General features: G+C 38.2%; 1 protein-coding gene across 5 annotated transcripts in view; it reads left to right on the top strand.

Annotated features, from left to right (window-relative positions):
* FIG4 (FIG4 phosphoinositide 5-phosphatase) overlaps nucleotides 1-18,028 on the top strand; it is a 118,104-nt gene that overhangs the window by 44,902 nt on the left and 55,174 nt on the right. For all 5 annotated transcript variants that reach the window (XM_036248238.1, XM_036248236.1, XM_036248237.1 and 2 more), the window contains 5 exons: nucleotides 2,880-3,013; nucleotides 4,254-4,370; nucleotides 6,113-6,158; nucleotides 6,818-6,966; nucleotides 8,229-8,395. In XM_036248238.1, coding sequence (XP_036104131.1) covers nucleotides 2,880-3,013; nucleotides 4,254-4,370; nucleotides 6,113-6,158; nucleotides 6,818-6,966; nucleotides 8,229-8,395 — 613 coding nt within the window. The remainder of the gene's footprint in view (nucleotides 1-2,879; nucleotides 3,014-4,253; nucleotides 4,371-6,112; nucleotides 6,159-6,817; nucleotides 6,967-8,228; nucleotides 8,396-18,028) is intronic.

Raw genomic sequence — 18,028 nt, 5'->3', positions numbered from 1 at the left:
TCATAGGATAGAAGAAGATGTTTATTCAGTTTACCTAGAAGACATCCTTATTAACTTGTGACTAAGGAGTCAAAAAATGTGTGTGTAGAATAATACCAAGGCTATTCACTTTTTATTCTGCCTCCATGTGAAGTTACTAAAGTGAAATCCTTTTCTTGATTTCTTTTTCTCTTTTTCCCTGTGTTGTGAGCTCCCTACCCCTAACCCTCACATCTTGACCGTGGAAGTTCAAGGGCACTGGTTGACAGACATTTTGCAGCAATCCATATGCCTGGGAATCCATAGAGAGTCAACCTGAGATCAAGCATAACTGTTCATCAGAGGTTTTTAATCTGAGGGCCATGGATGGCCATTAGGGGATTCTCTGAACCCTTTGAAGTGATACTCAAAATCACTTGTGTATGTGAAGTTTTCATTGTTAAAGGGATCTGTGACCCTAAGGAGGTTGACTAACCAATCCACTACCACTAACCCACTGTGGACAGACAGTCCATAAAGCAGGTTCTTTGCCTAGAAATGATCAAAGGTTGATTACATAATCTTTTCTTTCCATCTCATAAAATGTCAGATTTCATATAAGAGTTTCAAAAAGGTTTTGTTTCCCTAGTTGATTTAAAGTGCTTTTAAGAAAAATTCCAGATACATAATTTTCTCAGATATAAAAATAAACTAAATATATGTTTATCTTAAACTGATATACCACTGATTTTAGTCAGCTCTGTTCTGATTTCTCCATGTGACTTATTTAGCTGCACAAAGTAGATCCCCTTTTTGTCTGGTTAAATTCATGACAGCTGAGAACAGCAGAGACCTACTGTGATGCCGTGGTTGTGCCTCAGTGGCCATGCCGGCGTCACTGCTGCGGAATTAACTTGTTTGTATGTTTCTGAGTGAAGACCTATCAGGATGACAATAAAATAGTTAATTTTTATTAATACTTACTATGTGCTAGATGTTAATTATCATATTTTACCTGATGTAAACCTCACATTAATGCCATAAAGGAGATACTGTTGTTACCCCATTTTATAGATGAAGAAATGGAGGCTGAGGAAAGCTGCAAACCTTGTCCAAGGCCACGTGGCGGAGCCAGCATTCCAACCACAGGCTGTACAGTATGCACTAGCGCCTCCTGGGTGAGGGGCCGTGTACTGTCTGAGGGGGCAAGCAGGCCAGGAGAGAGAAAGTAAGGGTTAGTCCCATGAATGCCTCGCAAGTTCAGATCATTCAACCACAGGTTTAAAAAGGAAAGGTATCTGTGTGGCTTCCTCACAGGGTATTTTGTGAGAGTCAAATTTAAAAACAGTATGGTGCCCTGGCAGGTTTGGCTCAGAGGGTAGAGCATTGGCCTGCAGACCGAAGGGTCATGGGTTCAATTCCAAGTCAAGGGCAGGTACCTGGGTTGCAGGTTTGATCCCAGCCCTGGTTGGGGTCATGCAGGAGGCAACCGGCCGATGTGTCGCTCTCACATCAATGTTTTTCTTTCTCTCTCCCCATCCCTTCCACTCTATCTTAAAAAAATAAATAAATGGAAAAATGTACTCAGGTGAGTATTAATCAAAACAAACACACGACGAACAGTATGGTGATTGCCAGAGGGAAGGGGGATGGGGAGGTAGAAGAAGGTAAAGGAGGTGATAAATGGTGATGACAGAGACTTGCCTTGAGGTGGTAAACACACAATACAGTATATATATCATGTATTGTAGAATTGTACACCTGAAGCCTGTATAGTTTTATTAACCAATGTCACCCCAATAAATTCAATTAAAAAATCATAAATAAATTAAATAAAAGCATGTAAAGGCTGCGAAAGCGCTCTCTGCTTTGCCAGTTTGGGATTATCCACCCAGACCCAGTTGCTCTGTCTGGTCCTTAGCGGGCTGGAGTTGGGATTCCCTTCTTTTGATCCTTGGGGGTTCTCCTCTGCCAGGGTAGGGTATGGAGTATATAGACCAAGCCTATGGAGGATGAGCTGGGCTTCTTGGGGCTGCAGGAAGTTACTAGGAAGAAATCTGATCTCCTTGAGTCTTTAGAGATACTTTATCTGTTGACTTTTATTCAATAAAGTATTTATTTCTTTATTTATTGTTGACATATTACAGAGTCCCCCATTTTTGCCCCCTTTGCCCCCTCCACCTAGTCCCACCCCTCCCCAGGCCTTCCCCACATGTTGTTGGTGTCCATGGGTTATGCATATATGCATGTATGTGAAAGGCTTTGGGAAAAGCTCTTGCAAGGATGTAATGTGCCAAGAGTAAGGCCTGCCAATAGTTTCTGTTAAGTTACAGGTCCTTTATGTCCCTTTCCACCAAGTCTTGTTAGTTATTGAATATACATTATATTATAGAGATTGCTACAATGTCCCTATTGAGTACACACCCTGAATATCATGACTATAGACTTTTATTTTCTTTGAATGTAAGGATAAATGTGTATTAAAATCTCTTTCCATCCCCTTCACTCCCCACCACCACCCGCCCACTCTCCCCTGCTGCCAAGATCTATCTTTCTGTTCTCTGCATCCATGCCTCTGGACCTGTTTTGTTCATCAGTTTATTTTGTTCATTAGAGTCCACATGTAAGTGAGATCAGGTCTTACTTGTCTTTATCTTAGTGGTTTATTTCACTTAGCACGGTAATCACCAGGTCCATCCATGCTGTCGCAAAGGGGAAGAGCTCCTTTTTTTTTTTTAATAGCTGCATAATATTCCATTGTGTAAATGTACCACAACTTTCTAATCTTCATAGGTATGTTTTATTTCAGTACATTTAAGACAGGCTTTTTGTCTTATCTTGTCTGAAAAGCAAAAATGTCAAAAGTCTGTTCCTTTGATTTAAAGTAATTAGAACACTGGAATGTTTAATTTTTGACAAAGGAACGAGAGAAAAGAAAGCATGAAAGAATTCTCAGTGAAGAACTTGTAGCTGCTGTGACTTACCTCAACCAGTTTCTGCCTCCTGAGCACACTATTATTTACATTCCTTGGGATATGGCCAAGTACACAAAAAGGTGAGTAGATATTAATATGTCTGGTTGTGATATTTTTCTTTTCTTGTGATGTAAAATAGTGGAAAGCTATGATAAAGTAAAGTAAATGTGACTCTTTTAAATATCTTTTATGAACCTGCAAAGGGGCTGATGAGAGCTTAAAATAATAGACCAGGTTTTTTTTGCCCACTTTTTATACCATTTACAAGTTCTTTTTGAAGTAGCTAGTCATTTCATAAGATCACTACTCCACTCCCTTTCCTTAAAGGCATTCATTTCACTTCTTTCTGTTTTATTCTCTCTCCCTGCTTAGTCACTTTCTCTGACTCAGATATCTCACTCGTAGATAAACTTGCAGTGTTTATAATAAATCTAAACTCTAGATGTAACGTTGAAGCCCCATCACCTGGTTGGTTCCAGAATATAATCACTTTTTTATTCCCAGGGCTGTTCTGTTCCTGAAAAACAACTTCATGCTCTGCCCCCAATGTGGTAGCCAAAGTCCCATTTCTGAGTCTTTGTTCTTGCTACTGGCCCCCCACCTTCCTTCCACTTCTCCCCAGGTGCTTCCCCACCTCTCTTACTTGTCATGGTCTGATTCAGAACATCTCCAAGGAGCTTTCTTTCATTAACCTTGTGTTGTCTTTTTACTCATTTACTAGGCATCATACAAAAAGTAGGTCTATTTTGAAGTCTTTTTTTTTTTAATAATGTTACTGTATTGTTTTACACTTAACTCATTATACCATTTTCTAAATCATTTTATGTAGTCAGATACACACAAACACAACACACACACACACACACACACACACACACACACACACTTTCCTGGAGTATAATAAGCCTGATTATAGGTTGGTGCCATTCATATTAATTTTCCAGTGTTTCCTTCACCTGCCACCTGCACTATGCATTGTGCTCTTGTCACAGTAATTTTATGAATGTGTATTGACGTGACTGACTTGATTCTTGAGTAGTGAAAGGCTTTGGGAAAAGCTCTTGCCAAGAGTAAGGCTTGGCAATAGTTGATATTAAATTCCAGGCCCTTCATGTCTCTTTGCACCAAATCTTGTTAGTTATTGAGTGTACATTATATTCTAGAAATTGCTACAATGTCCCTGTTGAGTACAAACCAGAGTTTTTAAAAATTAAATTCCTGAATATCATGACTACAGAACTTATTTGCTTTAGATGCAAGGATAAATATGTGTTAAAACTGGGGTTCTTCTCATTTTTCTCCTCTTCCTCCTCTCCTCAGCAAGCTGTGTAATGTTCTTGATCGACTGAATGTGATTGCAGAGAGTGTGGTGAAGAAAACAGGTTTCTTTGTAAACCGTCCCGATTCTTACTGTAACGTATTGCGGCCAGATGAAAAGTATGTATAGTGTTTAAAAATTTAAAATAAATCAAATAATTTTGCTCTGTGGATAAAAATATTTTAAATATGAACAATTTGTAGTACTCGGAAGATGAATGAACTTATTCCTTTGGGCAGACGAGACAAGCTGCTCGTGTGATTGTGATGAGTGTTCACTATGGACGTCAGATTTCCCCGAGTGGTTCTGTGCCCAAGGTGGAAGCCATGTGGTCTTTGTATCCTGCTTCATGCAATGCACAGTACATAACATATTCTTGTAAAGTACATTTTCTGCAGTGAATTTATTTTTTTAGTATTAAATAGGAGCAGGACAGTTTTTTTCTTATAGATGAAATGCTAACATTTTAATGAAAATAGTATTTCTCATTGTACTGTAGTTAGTTTTTTTGTTCACAAATCTTTTTTCATTACCATTATGTACCAAAATGCTTGTGAGCTTCTTCAGATTAAGGATCCAAGTTTTATTTACCTTTTAAGGAACCAATATTATATATTTTCCATTAACAAAGTTGATTATAATGGTGCAATCCCCTCCCACGCCCCAAAAAACAACCAACTAGTAGTGTGTATGTCTTTGGAGGTAATCCTTTTTTATAGTTTGAATTTTATGGCACCTGTAATGGGGGTGTCCAAGACCACTCCCAGGCGCAGTGACTTACTAGGAGAACTGTAAGGACTCAGCCTATTGTACTCATGGCTGTGATTTATTACAGTCAGAGGATACAAAGCAAAATCAGCAAAGGGAAAAGGCACCTGGGGCAAAGTCCAGAGGCATCAGACGCAAACTCCCAGTGGAGTCACACAGAACATGCTTAATTCCCCAAACAACTTGTGACAGCATGTGTGAAATGTTGCCAAAGAGGACAGATTATTAGAGACTCAGTGCCAGGTTTTTTTTTTGTTTGTTTGTTTTTGTTTTTATTGGAGGCTGGTCCCATAGGCAGTCTGCTTGGCATATACCAAAGTTCTAGACTCCCAGAAGGAAAGGGGATATTCAGCAAAACCATATTGTTTCTACAAACAGTTTAGACCCAGTGAGCCACTCTTATCTGTTCTGGGATGGTGAGAACTCAAGTTCTCAGATGCCAGCCAGTGGCCAGCCTTGTAAGCAGACCTTTCTGAGGATAGCAGTCAGGATTCCTATGTTAACTATTTTCTGCACTGCATATCCTTTTCAATAATTACAATAAAATATTAATATTATAGTGTGCTTAGAACATATCCCCATGCAGTCATTAGCAAATGTAAAAGAACATACGTAGAAGGAACATAATAAGGAAGTCTGCAAGAACAACCAAAGGAACATAACAAAGCTCCATAAGAAAAGCTAGAGGAGGTAGATAATCCTAATAATGAGGGGAGAAGGATAAGGCTTGGAAGATTTTATTTTATTAGAAAGATGCCCTGCAATTATTATTCATCTCTGTAGAAACCAAGCAAGAAATTAGCTGAAATTAAAGCAAGAGAAGTTTTGGTTGAACACGGGTGACAGAATGCCAGAATGTGGGGTCCTGGGACAAGATGCTTCTTTCCTGGGCTCTCTTTGAGGAAAGCATGGACAGCCTTCCATCTCAGTTATATGCATATTAACTTGCTCGAAAGAATGAAAGTAAGCAGAATCAGTTGATTATGTTGGCACATTTAACTCTATTCACTTGATTCTTAATAAAAATCTAGTACCAAAAATGAATACAGAGTATATTATTAAACATTTTTTTAAAGCATATATTTTTAAACAGGTGGAATGAACTAGGAGGATTTGTGATTCCCACTGGTCGCCTACAGGTATAGACAACCTTATATTCACGATAGAATCTGTATCATAGTATATGTTTTCTGAAAGCAACCATTGAGAGACATGCTTCTTTCTTAATACAAAATTATTCATCGTTTGGTAGTAATTTTAAAAAGCTTACTGCTGGTGTTTAACTCCTACAAAGTATGCACAGCTAAAATAATAATGGCCCATAGATTTTTTTTGTATATATCATAAATTTTATTACTGGAAATAGAAACATAAATAGAAACGTGAAAAATATAAGTTAGAATGACTTTGGAAAATGAGCCAGGTATGATCACTATATATACTTGTTATGCTCTAAGAGATATATGGCCTCAACCACTGAATATTTGGTTTGTACAGTAAAGGAGACATATCAGGGGGGAAAAAGCACATATTTTACTAATTGATACATGTGGAAAAAATGTGTTTCATCTCGTTAAACTAAAGAAGAAAATTCAGATTTAGACTAGAAGGTGAAATGATGCGGCAGTGAGCAGCAACTGTGACCTTTCATAATTTAAGAAGTGTTCATTATTTGTTCAGGAATAGTGCCCTGCCTGTAGCTTTTCTTCTACTTCTTAAAGAAAAGAAATCTAAGTAGGGTAGAAGTTATTTTGGTGACTGAATAATGATGAAAAGTCTTAAGGTATTTCTCTTTTAGACTGGCGTTCTTCGAACCAACTGTGTGGACTGTTTAGATCGCACCAACACAGCGCAGTTTATGGTGGGAAAATGTGCTCTGGCTTACCAGCTGTATTCCTTGGGATTGATTGACAAGCCTAATCTGCAGTTTGATACAGACGCAGTCAGGTAAGCCTTAGTTTCTGTCTTTTAATTGCTGGTAATGACAGAAAGCAAACCTGATTGATAATAAGGACTTTTATGTACTGTTTAGACTTTTAGCTTCTCAAAAATTACATTTCTATTATTCAAGTTAACCCTGTAATAAATATTTTTATTAAATACTTGTATATTGTTGCTATGTTTTTTTGTGTTAATTTATCAGTAAACACAGTGTTCTATCATATGATCTCACTTATTTGTGGAATATAATGAACATAACAGTCTGAGGAATGGGGTAGTTCCAGAGACGAAAAAGTGGGGTACAGATTGACAATCCCCATAAGAGGGGGTGGTGGGGGAGGGATAAACCACAGAACTTATATGCATTTATGCATGAACAGTGGATATGGACAACAAAGCTGGGGACAGGGCAGGGAGGGAGAGGGAGGGGGGAATCAGTGGGGGAAAAGGAGAAACATCTGTAACAAAAAGAAATAAATTAATAAAAAATAAAAAAAGACACAGTGTTTTTTAGACAAACCCAAAATACTTTAAATAAATCCGAACTAGTAAGTTTTTAAAAATGAATCCAGACAAAATAAAATATGGTTTCATACATTTTGAATTTAAAATAGAAGACATATAAATGATTGCGTCTTCATTCAAGAATGGTTCATTCACTGTCCATTGGATCCATGGCATTGCATGAAGTACTGTTTCTTGAAAATACAATGATAGCTGTTATTGGTCATCTGAGATAGTCAGAAAGGCTGTCAAGGGAAGTGATCAGCTTGCAAGTAGGCGGATCCACAGATAACAATGCACTGAAAGTCTTTAACAGGCGCTTGAAGAAACACAAGTTTCAAACATGTATTTTCAGGAAAGAATATGGTTTATCTGTCTGTGATCAGAGCATGCTCTTCTTTTAAAAAGGCAATTCTGAGAAAACAGAAAAGTCTGCCATGGGAGATAAACTGACCTGGCAGGCGGCAGAAAGTTAGTCATCTTTTAATAAGGTTAGAACCAACTTGATCTGGCTTTGGTGGGTTATGTTTTTGGTGCTCCTGCTTCCTTTTTAGTGTTTTCTGTGACCTTGTTGCTCATTACACTATTGCTATAAAATATAAAATATTTTGCATTTGTGTTTACGTTCAAGATATTGAAGAGTCTACATGAAAGGGATGGTTCAGAGCATTTATAAAGTAAAAGACATTTTGAGTCTCTGACTAAGTGCATAACATGTAATACTTTCTCTAAATTTCTTTAATGTTTATATTTCTTTTGCTTAGGTTATTTGAGGAACTCTATGAAGATCATGGGGACACTCTGTCCCTTCAGTATGGTGGTTCTCAACTTGTTCATCGTGTAAAAACCTACAGGAAGATAGCACCGTGGACCCAGCACTCAAAAGATATCATGCAGACACTGTCTAGATATTACAGCAATGCTTTTTCAGGTAATATTGTAGTATTAAGCATTACTAAGCTTATTCCAATGTGCATTGTCCTTCTAATACATATACTTTTTTTTTTTTTTTTTTTTTTTTTAGCTATCTGGCTAAGTAAAATTCAAAATCAAATGTTTATAAAGTTTAAGTAAAATAGAATCTGTCACTTAGACAGTACTCAATAATCATTTGTTCAATAAATGCGTGAATAACCTTTATATTTTAAATAGGGCGTGTTTGCATTTTGCCACCCATGACTGGAACTTTTATATAATGCAACAGTTATTTAGAAAATACTTTGATTCCCAGGCTTTTGTCTCTGTATTTCTGCTTGTGATATATAGATTAAAAATGTTTGAGGGTGTTGAATCATTATTTTTTGAATAGGGTTCATAGTCTTGACAATTGTCTAAGAATGTCAATATCACTGATTTTTTAAAATACCAGCTGTAAATGAATGGTAACATTGACACAAAGTAATTTTTTTATTTTATGACTTGTGAATACTAAAAGTAACAGGTTATTAAAATGGCACTTTTCCTGCCTCCATTCTGATGGAATTTCCAATGCGATAGATGTCACAGACCAAAGTGATTATGAGGCAAATCCCCATGCACAAAATTTACATGAACTGATTCTGTGAGTCTTAGGTTCTTGAACTAGGTCAAGCATAAAAAAGTTTACAGAATGTGGAGAAGAAAGATTGGTAAAGAGATTCTTTGAAATGAACTGTTGCCAGGCAGTGACTGTTACCACTCCACTCCTTTACCTCAAGCCTAGAGAGAGCAGGCTTCAACAGGATTCTGGGCAAACTTGATGCCGTATCCTACTGCTGGAAGGACCGCATGGAGCTGTTGGCTTTGGACTGCGTGTAGCAAAGCTGAAGCAGAGGGACAGGCCGAGAAGAGGGCTGCCATGTTGGAAATTGCCTGTTCTCCTAGAGCTGGTTGGGCCAAAAGGTCCTTGAGTATTTACTGGTGACCAGATATAGGCTCCTGAGGAAGGGTGCTGATATGGGGTTGGCCTAAGTCCTGGTCAGAGGGACCCTAGCAGCAGGAACCAGGAAGTGACCACTGGATTCATAACGAAGGAGTTGCAGGAAATGGACTGATACGAAAAGATTCCTGTGCCCACACCAAGGGAACTGCCAGAGAGTCCCCAGTGATGGGAACCTCTGACGTGAGCATGAAGGCATCTACAAGAAAGTCATCTTTCAACATTTTTCATGCCCAGAGAAAATGCAAAGCCAATTTGCTATATGACTGTGTATTAATTTTTTTTTTTTTCATTTTTTTTATCAGATAGAGCAGGAGGGAGAGAGAGGAAGAGAGAGAGAAACATTGATGTGAAGGGACACATCGAGTGGCTGCCACCCGCACGACCAACCAGGGCCGGGAACAAACTGCAACCGAGGTACATGCCCTTAGCGGGAACCGAACCCGGGTCTCTCTGTACCGCGCAGGCCGACGCTCCAACCGCTGAGCCAAACCGGCCAGGGCAATTTTTTTATACTATATAACAAATTACTAAAAACAACATGCATTTAAAATAACATGCATTTATTATCTCATGATTTCTGTGGGTCAGAAGTCCATTCATAACTTAGCTGGAGTTTCTGTATAGAGTCTTACAAAGCTGCAGATAAGATGTCAGCCAGGTTCTGGTCTCATTTGGAGGTCTGACTAGGGAAGGAGGTGCTTTCCACTCATGTGTTTGTTGATGGAATTCAGTTCCGTGCAGTTCCTTGGGCTTTAGGACTCAGAACAGCTTGCTTCTTCACAGCCAACAAAGGAACGAGTCTCTAGAATGAGTCTACTAGCATACAGTCTTATAGAACATAATGTGATCATTGGAGTGATGTCTAATCCCCTTGCCATATCCCATTGCTCAGAAGTAAATCATGGATCTCACCCACCCACAAGGGAAATCTGTATTAGTATAACATAAACCACAGAGTCTACTATAGACATGAAGAGTATTTAGATATTCCTTTTTTTGCATTATTCCTTGAACTGGGTTTAGGAACTTAAAAATCAATCTAGCCCTGGCTGGTTTGGCTCAGCCATTAGAACGTTGGCCCTCAGACCAAAGGATCAAGGGTTTGATTCTGGTCAGGGGCATGTACCTGGGTTGCAGGTTTGATCCCTGGCCCCAGTCAGAGTCATGTGGGAGGCATCCAGTTGAGGTGTCTCCCTCCCTTCCTTCCACTCTTTCTAAAAGTCAATGGAAAAATATCCTCAGGTAAAGATTAACAACAACAACAACAAAAAAATCAAATTCTATTCTTTTGAGCCAAAATTACAAGTTAGGAAAATAGAATTTAGAAATTCTGATCAGTGGCATGAATTTAAATTCTAGATTTCTAAAGTGAAAATATTAAAGTATTTCTATCATCCTTTATTATACCTACTTCTCTGGTTCCCAGTAAAGATGTTAATATTACTGATGTATTTCAACTGGCTATAATGCATGTTGGAAATAATTGATTATTATCAATAGCTAAAAACAAACTTACAAATGTTTTGTTTGTTTTTATAAATAAGAACAGTTTTAACATTATCTCTCTAAAGTCATTCTCACTGGCTATGCTGTATTGTTTTACTAGTTTCCTAGGGCTTCTGTAACAAAATACCACAAGCTGGTGGCTTAAAACAGCAGAAATGGATTGTCTCACAGTTCTGGAGGCTGGAAGTCAGAAATTCAGGTGTCAGCAGGGCTGTGCTCCTTCTGAAGGCTCCAGGGGAGGATTGATCCTTGCCTCTTAGCTCCTGATGGTTTCTGCTGGTCCTTGTTTACAACTGCAGCACTTTAATTTCTACCTCTGGAAACAAGACATTCTCCCCTTGTGTCTGTGTCTTCAAGGCATTTTCCTGTGTGTCTCTTTCTTTTTATAAGGACACCAGTCATATTGGATTATGGATCCAGCCTGTTCTAGTGTGACTGCATCCTAACTTGATTTTATCTACTAAGACCCAATTTTTTTTTATCCTCACCTGAGGACATTTTTGCACTTATCTTCAGATAGAACGAGAGGGAGAGGGAGAGGGAGGATGAGAGGAAGGGAGAAACATTGATGTGAGAGAGATACATCGAGTGGTTGCCACCCACATGACCCCATCGGGGGCCGGGGACTAACTGCAACCTAGGTACGTCTCCTTAGTGGGAACTGAACTTGGGTCTTTCTGTACCATGGGCCGATGCTCCAACTGCTGAGCCAAACTGGCCAAGGTCCAATTTACAGATAAGGTCATATTCACAGGTATCGGGCTTAAGACTTCAACATGTCTTTTTAGGGGACACAATTCAATTTTTGAATTGAATTGTGTATGTCATGTGCCAACAGATGCATATTCCTCTAGGCGTGTGTTACAATGAAAAAAATTAAAATTTTCCTGATGGAACCAACATTTACTCTTCTGCCCTTCTGTCATCGTTGTACCAGTAATGGGAGGTGTTATTAATACTTAAGGACCACATAGTTTGTTTTGTAATAAGACTAGAGGACAGGGAGAATGAGCATGTATCTGTACATGATTAAAAAAACAAGGAGTAGGCCAGCTGTTTTGGCTCAGTAGTTGAACATTGACCCATGCACCAGGAGGTCGCCAGTTTGATCCCCAGTAGGGGTTATACAACAGGCACCTAATCAATGTTTCTCCCTTATCTGTGTTTCTCTTTCTCTCTTCCTCTTCCTTCCTCTCTCTGTAATCAATAAAAACATTGATTAAAAGGAGTACTATTAAAAGATGGAAGATGGTTATGAAAAAGCAACATGTATATAATAGAAAAGCAGAGCAAAATTATGTGCAATTGAAAGAGGAACTACTGTGATAGAAATTACTTAACAAATAATGTGACTAAAATGGACTCTATTTTGAGAAACATGGTATCATTGAGGGTTTACAACTTATTTTTAAATTATAGTGGATGTTGCCTAGCCAGAGTGGTTTAGTTGGTTGAGTGTCATCCTGTGTACCAAAATCGAATCTGTTTCAGTTTTGATTCTGGTTGGGGCATGTATGGAAGGCAAGCAGTCGATGTTTCTCTTTCTTTCTCTCTCTCCCTTTCTCCACCCTCCCTCTCTCCCTCTCTCCCTCCCTCTCTTTCTTTAAGCATGTCCTTGGTTGAAGATTAAAAAAATAAAGTGTTTTTTCAAGATGGTAGCCGACTAGGTGGATCTTTCTTGCACCTCCTTTTAAAACCAAACTGGAAATAAAACTAACTTGGGGAACATTCACCCTGAATTACCAACTGAAGACTAGCTGAAGAGGAGACTTTTTAAACAAGGAAGGGCAGAAAGCACCTCGAGACTGCACCTATACAACAGCTCACATGATGTGGTCAGCATTGAACCTCACAGTCAGCCAGCCTAAGAGGATATCCCACCCATGAACGGGACAACAATCAAGACCAGTTACAATAGGAGAAGCCAAATAATGCACATAAGAGACATTCCTGAAGCACCCAGATCAGGATATCAGAAACTGCGCCAGTCGGTCCCACAGGACACCTACTACATAAGGTCACCCCACAAAGATGGGGAGTCATAGCAGTTCTATCTAATACATAGAAACAAACACAAAGAGATAGCTAAAATGGAGAGACAAAGAAATAACCCCCAAATGAAAGGAAAGGAAGAATCTCTGGAAAAAGAGCTAAATGAAGCAGAGACAAGCAATTTATTAGAAGTAGAGTTCAGAGTGATGATTATAAGGATGTTCAAGGAACTTAGTGAAAACTACACAGAACTTAATGGGAACTACATCAGTATGAAAAAATACAAAGAAACCACATCTGACATCAAGAATACACTGGAAGGAGTTAAAAGTAGGCTGGATAAAGCAGAGGACTGAATCAGTGATTTGGAAGACAAGTAAAAAAAAAAACAATACCCAATTAGAGCAACAAAAAGAAAAAATTTTTAAAAGTCCCCACAGAAAACAAAGATAGTTTAAGGGAACTTTGGAAAAATATGAAACATAATAATATCCACATTCAAGGGGTACCAGGAGAAGAAAGTGTCCGAAGGATAGAAAACCTCTCTGAATAAATAATGACAGAAAACTTCCCTAACTAGTGAAGGAAAAAGTCACAGAACTTAAGGAAGCACAGAGAGTCCCATTCAAGATGAATCCAAAGAGACCCACACCAAGACAAATCATAATTAAAATGGCAAAGGCGAAAGACAAAAAATCTTAAAGGCAGCAAGAGATAATAGAACATACCTCAACATAATAAAGGCCATATATGAAAACCTTACAACCAATATAACATACGCAGTGGGCAAAGCTGAAAGTGTTTTGCCGTGATCGGTTTGGCTGAGTGGTTAGAGCATCAGCCTGCGGACCAGAGATTCCCAGGTTTGGTTCCCATTAAGGGCACATACCTCAGTTGCAGTTTGTCCCTGGTCCCAGTTAGGGTCATGTGGGTAGCAACCACTTGATGTGCCTCTCTTACGTTGATGTTTCTCTGACTCTCTTCCTCCCTCCCTCCCACTCTATCTGAAGATAAATGCAAAAATGTCCTCGGGTGAGGATTAAAAAACCCAATAAAACTGAAAGTGTTTCTCTTAAGATCAGGAACAAGACAGGGATGTCTGCTTTCACCACTCTTATTCAACATAGTGCTGGAAGTCCTAGCCACAGTGATCAGATAAGAAGAAGAAATAAAAGGCATCCAAATTGAAAAAGAAGAAGTAAAACTGTCATTACTCACAGATAATATGATATTGTACATAGAAAACCCTAAAGACCACTACCAAAAAAAACTTCTACTAGATCTATTAAATGAATTCAGCAAAGTAGAATACAAAGTTAATATTCAGAAATTGGTGGCATTTTTTATACTCCAATAACAAACTTTCAGAAAGAGAAACTAAAGAAACAATCTTATTTACTATTGCAACAACAGCAACAAAAAAGATATCTTGGAATAAACTTAACTAAGGAGGTAAAAGACCTATGATTAGAAAACTTTTGGACATTGAAGAAAGAAATAGAGGAAGATGGAAATAAGTGGAAGCATATACCATGTTCATAGATGGAAGAATTAAAATGGCCATACTATCCAATGCAATTCCTATTAAAATGCCAATGGCATATTTTACAGATGTAGAACAAATATTCCAAAAATTTATATGAAACAAACAAAAAAAAGACCCTGAATAGCTTCAGCAATTTCGAGAAAGAAGAACAAAGTTGGAGGGATCACAATACTAGAAATCAAACTATACCACAAAGCCATTGTACTCAAAAGAGCCTAGTACTGACACAAGAACAGACATATAGATCAGTGGAACAGAACAGAGAGCCCAGAAATCAACCCACACCTTTATGGTCAAGGGAAACACAGGAAAAAATAAATAAACAAGTGGGACTACATCAAACTAAAAGTTTCTGCACAGCTAAAGAAACCATCAACAAAATAAAAAGGAAACCCACCACATGGAGAATATATTTGCCAATGATTCATCTGATAAAGAGTCAATTTCCAAAATATATAAAGAACTAATACAACTCAAAACCAGGAAGACAGACAATCCAATTAAAAATGGGCAAAGAACCTGAATAGACACTTCTTTCAACAGGACATGCAGATGGCCAGTAGACATATGAAAAAATGCACAAGGTCAATAATCATCAGGGAGATGCAAATCAAAACTATAATAAGGTAACACCTTACACCTGACAGAATGGCTACTGTCAATAAATCAACAAACAAGTGCTGGTGAGGATGTGGAGAAAAGGGAACCCTAGTGCAGTGTTGGTGGGAATTTCGAATGGTGCAGCCACTATGAAAAATATGGAGTTTCCTAAAAAAATTAATGGAACTGCCTTTTAATCCAGTGATCCCACTTCTGGGTATATATTCTAAGAATCTCAAAACAGCAATCAGAAATAATATACGTACCCTTATGTTCATAGTAGCACTATTTATAATCACCAAGATCTGGAAACAGCCCAAGTACTTATCAGTAGATGAGTGGATAAAAAAGCTGTGGTACACCCTGGTTGTTTGGCTCAGTGGTTAGAACGTTGATCCTTGGACCAAAGAGTCCCGGGTTTGATGCTGGCCAAGTACCTGGGTTGCAGTTTGTACCCAGCCCTGGTCAAGGTCGTGCAAGAGGCAGCCAATCAATGTATCTTACATCGATTTTCTCTCTCTCCCTCCCTCACAGTCTATCTGCAGATAAATGGAAAAATTTCTTTAGGTGAGGATAAAAAAAAGAAAAACTGTGGTGCATTTACACCATGGAATGCTACATGGCTGTAAAAAAGAAGGAACTCTTACCCTTTGTGACAGCATGGATGAACCTGCTGAGCGAGGAGAGTATTATGCTAAGCGAAATAAGCTAGAGAAAGACAGATACTATATGATCTCACTAATATGTGGGATCTAATGAACAAACTAGACTGATGAACAAAATAGGTCCAGAGGCATGGATACATGGAATAGACTGACAAATGTCAGAGGGAAGGGAGGTGGGGAAGACTGGATAATTGAAGGTGAAGGGATTAGCTAAAGAACATATGCATAGCCCGTGGACACAGACAATAGTGTGGGGAGAGCTAAGAGAGGAGGTCAGGGGCTGGATGGAGGTGGGCAAAGGTGGGGGAATGGGGGACATCTGCAATAGTGTCAACAATAAAAAATTTAAATTAAAAACAATTTTTTTAATTTAAAAAAAGAATAGTGAGTTAGCTTTCTAAGGGCATCCCTCTTAGGCAGGTTTAGGGTGAATAAGCTGTGTGGCTATAGCAGAAAGAAAACAATTCAAAAAATGTTGCTTTAATAACATTTTAAATAGCATTAATAACTGATTAAAAATGAACTGTTCATCTCTCCTACAATTAAACTTGGCAAGAGAAAAAACTGTAACTTATTACTCTTAGTTTAAACTGCACTTCTTTCTCCAAAGGACACTCAATACAGCTTGATGGACACACATTTCTCTGGTATGTCCATTCTTCCACCCTCCAAAATGACCATTTCATGCCTGTCTTCTCTACCTAAATCCACAGCACCCCAGTTTCAGCTGATGACCTTGCTTTATACATTGCTGAGAAAATAAGTCATTGTGAACTCCATCTTCATCTTATCACCACATGCAGAGCCTGTCTTTATCTGCACCCATAGCGTCTACATTGTATTGTATTACAGTGTTGGAGTATCCCTGTCCCATCATCTTAGGCCAACCCGTCCACTGTGCTCTGAATCCCATTCCTTCCTGCAGTCCCTGTAATTATATGCTTGTTACTGTACATCATCAGTTTCTCCCTCTTTACTGCCTCTTTTCATTAGCATAAAAGCACACCTTAATGTTTTCCATCTAACCTTTCCTTCTATCCGTGATCACACGTCATATTTCTCTGCATAAGCACAACCTCTGGAAAGAGTCATCTACATGCCTGTTTCCTCTCATGTTCTGTTTTACTTCAACGGCTTCACTGGGCATGTGCCTTATCATGACACTGAAACTGTGCTTATCAAAACCACCAGCAATCTCCACAGTGCCTAATCCCAGTGCTCACTTTTTTTGTCTTTATTTTACTCAACCTTTCAGCAGCTTTTATCGCAGTCGAATAATGTTTCTTTCTATTACTGATTTCAGAGACCACTTTATCACAAACTTTAATATTAATATCATATATTAATAATGGATACTTTAGTTCCAAAATAAAGTTTTTGGCCAATTAAAAAGAATTGTTATATTCACACCTGGTCCATTTAAATGTAGTACATAATAAAATGGGTTAATGTTTAGCTGTATGAATGGAGATTAAGTGGTACATATTCTCTTTTCCTTTAAAGCACAATTGAGTACAAAAATAGAGAATCATTTTTTCCTACAGAGAACCTCTTGTCCATATCCAAAGTACTACTGTCTTTCTGAGAGTGATTGTCTTACTTTCAGTCAAAATTAGCCAGGAAAAGATCCTCGGGTTCACGAGAGCTGGCATGATAGTCCAAGCTTAGTAAGTAACCATAAACTCCACAGAGATATTTTAAGTTAAAAAAAACAAAACCACAGCAGTGCATTCAAGAAGTCTTCATTGTGAGCCTTTGAAAGAATATCCTTTATTTGGTTATTTTTCTCACATCCTGCGCTTTATCATATTTGCTTAAAATTGAAGCTACCATTAGGTTTAAAGGATGAAAGAAATTCCTTGAAAACACAGCTGCAAAAATGGAAAGCTTCTCTAGATACAATTGAGGTATTTTGAGGTATCACATAGATGAATTAATAAGGGTGATTAAAGCTATTCCAGAAGCATAAAGAATGTAATTACTGTGAAAACCATATGTTTACTTTCGTATTGTGTGAAGAGGGTGTGATAATGCCTGCATCATTTAATATTTGATGTTTTCTCCCAGCAAATGACAAAAAGCCCCCAAAGATATTCATCATATAAACACATGCCTTTATATATTAATGTTAGCCTGAAAGGTAAGTGCTGTTTTAATGGAATGCTTCCTGTGAAAATACATGTTTGATGGACCATATTTCATTTATTGCTTTTACTGAAATGACCAAATAGCCCAATGAAAACAGTGTTGCTAATTTCAGATATGTCTGTGTTCACAATTGCTGTTGGAAGAAAATTGATTTTATGATAATGTTATCTTATTTCAAAAGCACTC

This window comes from Molossus molossus, unplaced genomic scaffold, assembly GCF_014108415.1.
Source record: "Molossus molossus isolate mMolMol1 unplaced genomic scaffold, mMolMol1.p scaffold_m16_p_8, whole genome shotgun sequence".
Taxonomy (NCBI): Eukaryota; Metazoa; Chordata; class Mammalia; order Chiroptera; family Molossidae; genus Molossus; species Molossus molossus.
The sequence above is the reverse complement of the archived record's forward strand: the minus strand, read 5'-3'. Positions and strand labels throughout refer to the sequence as shown.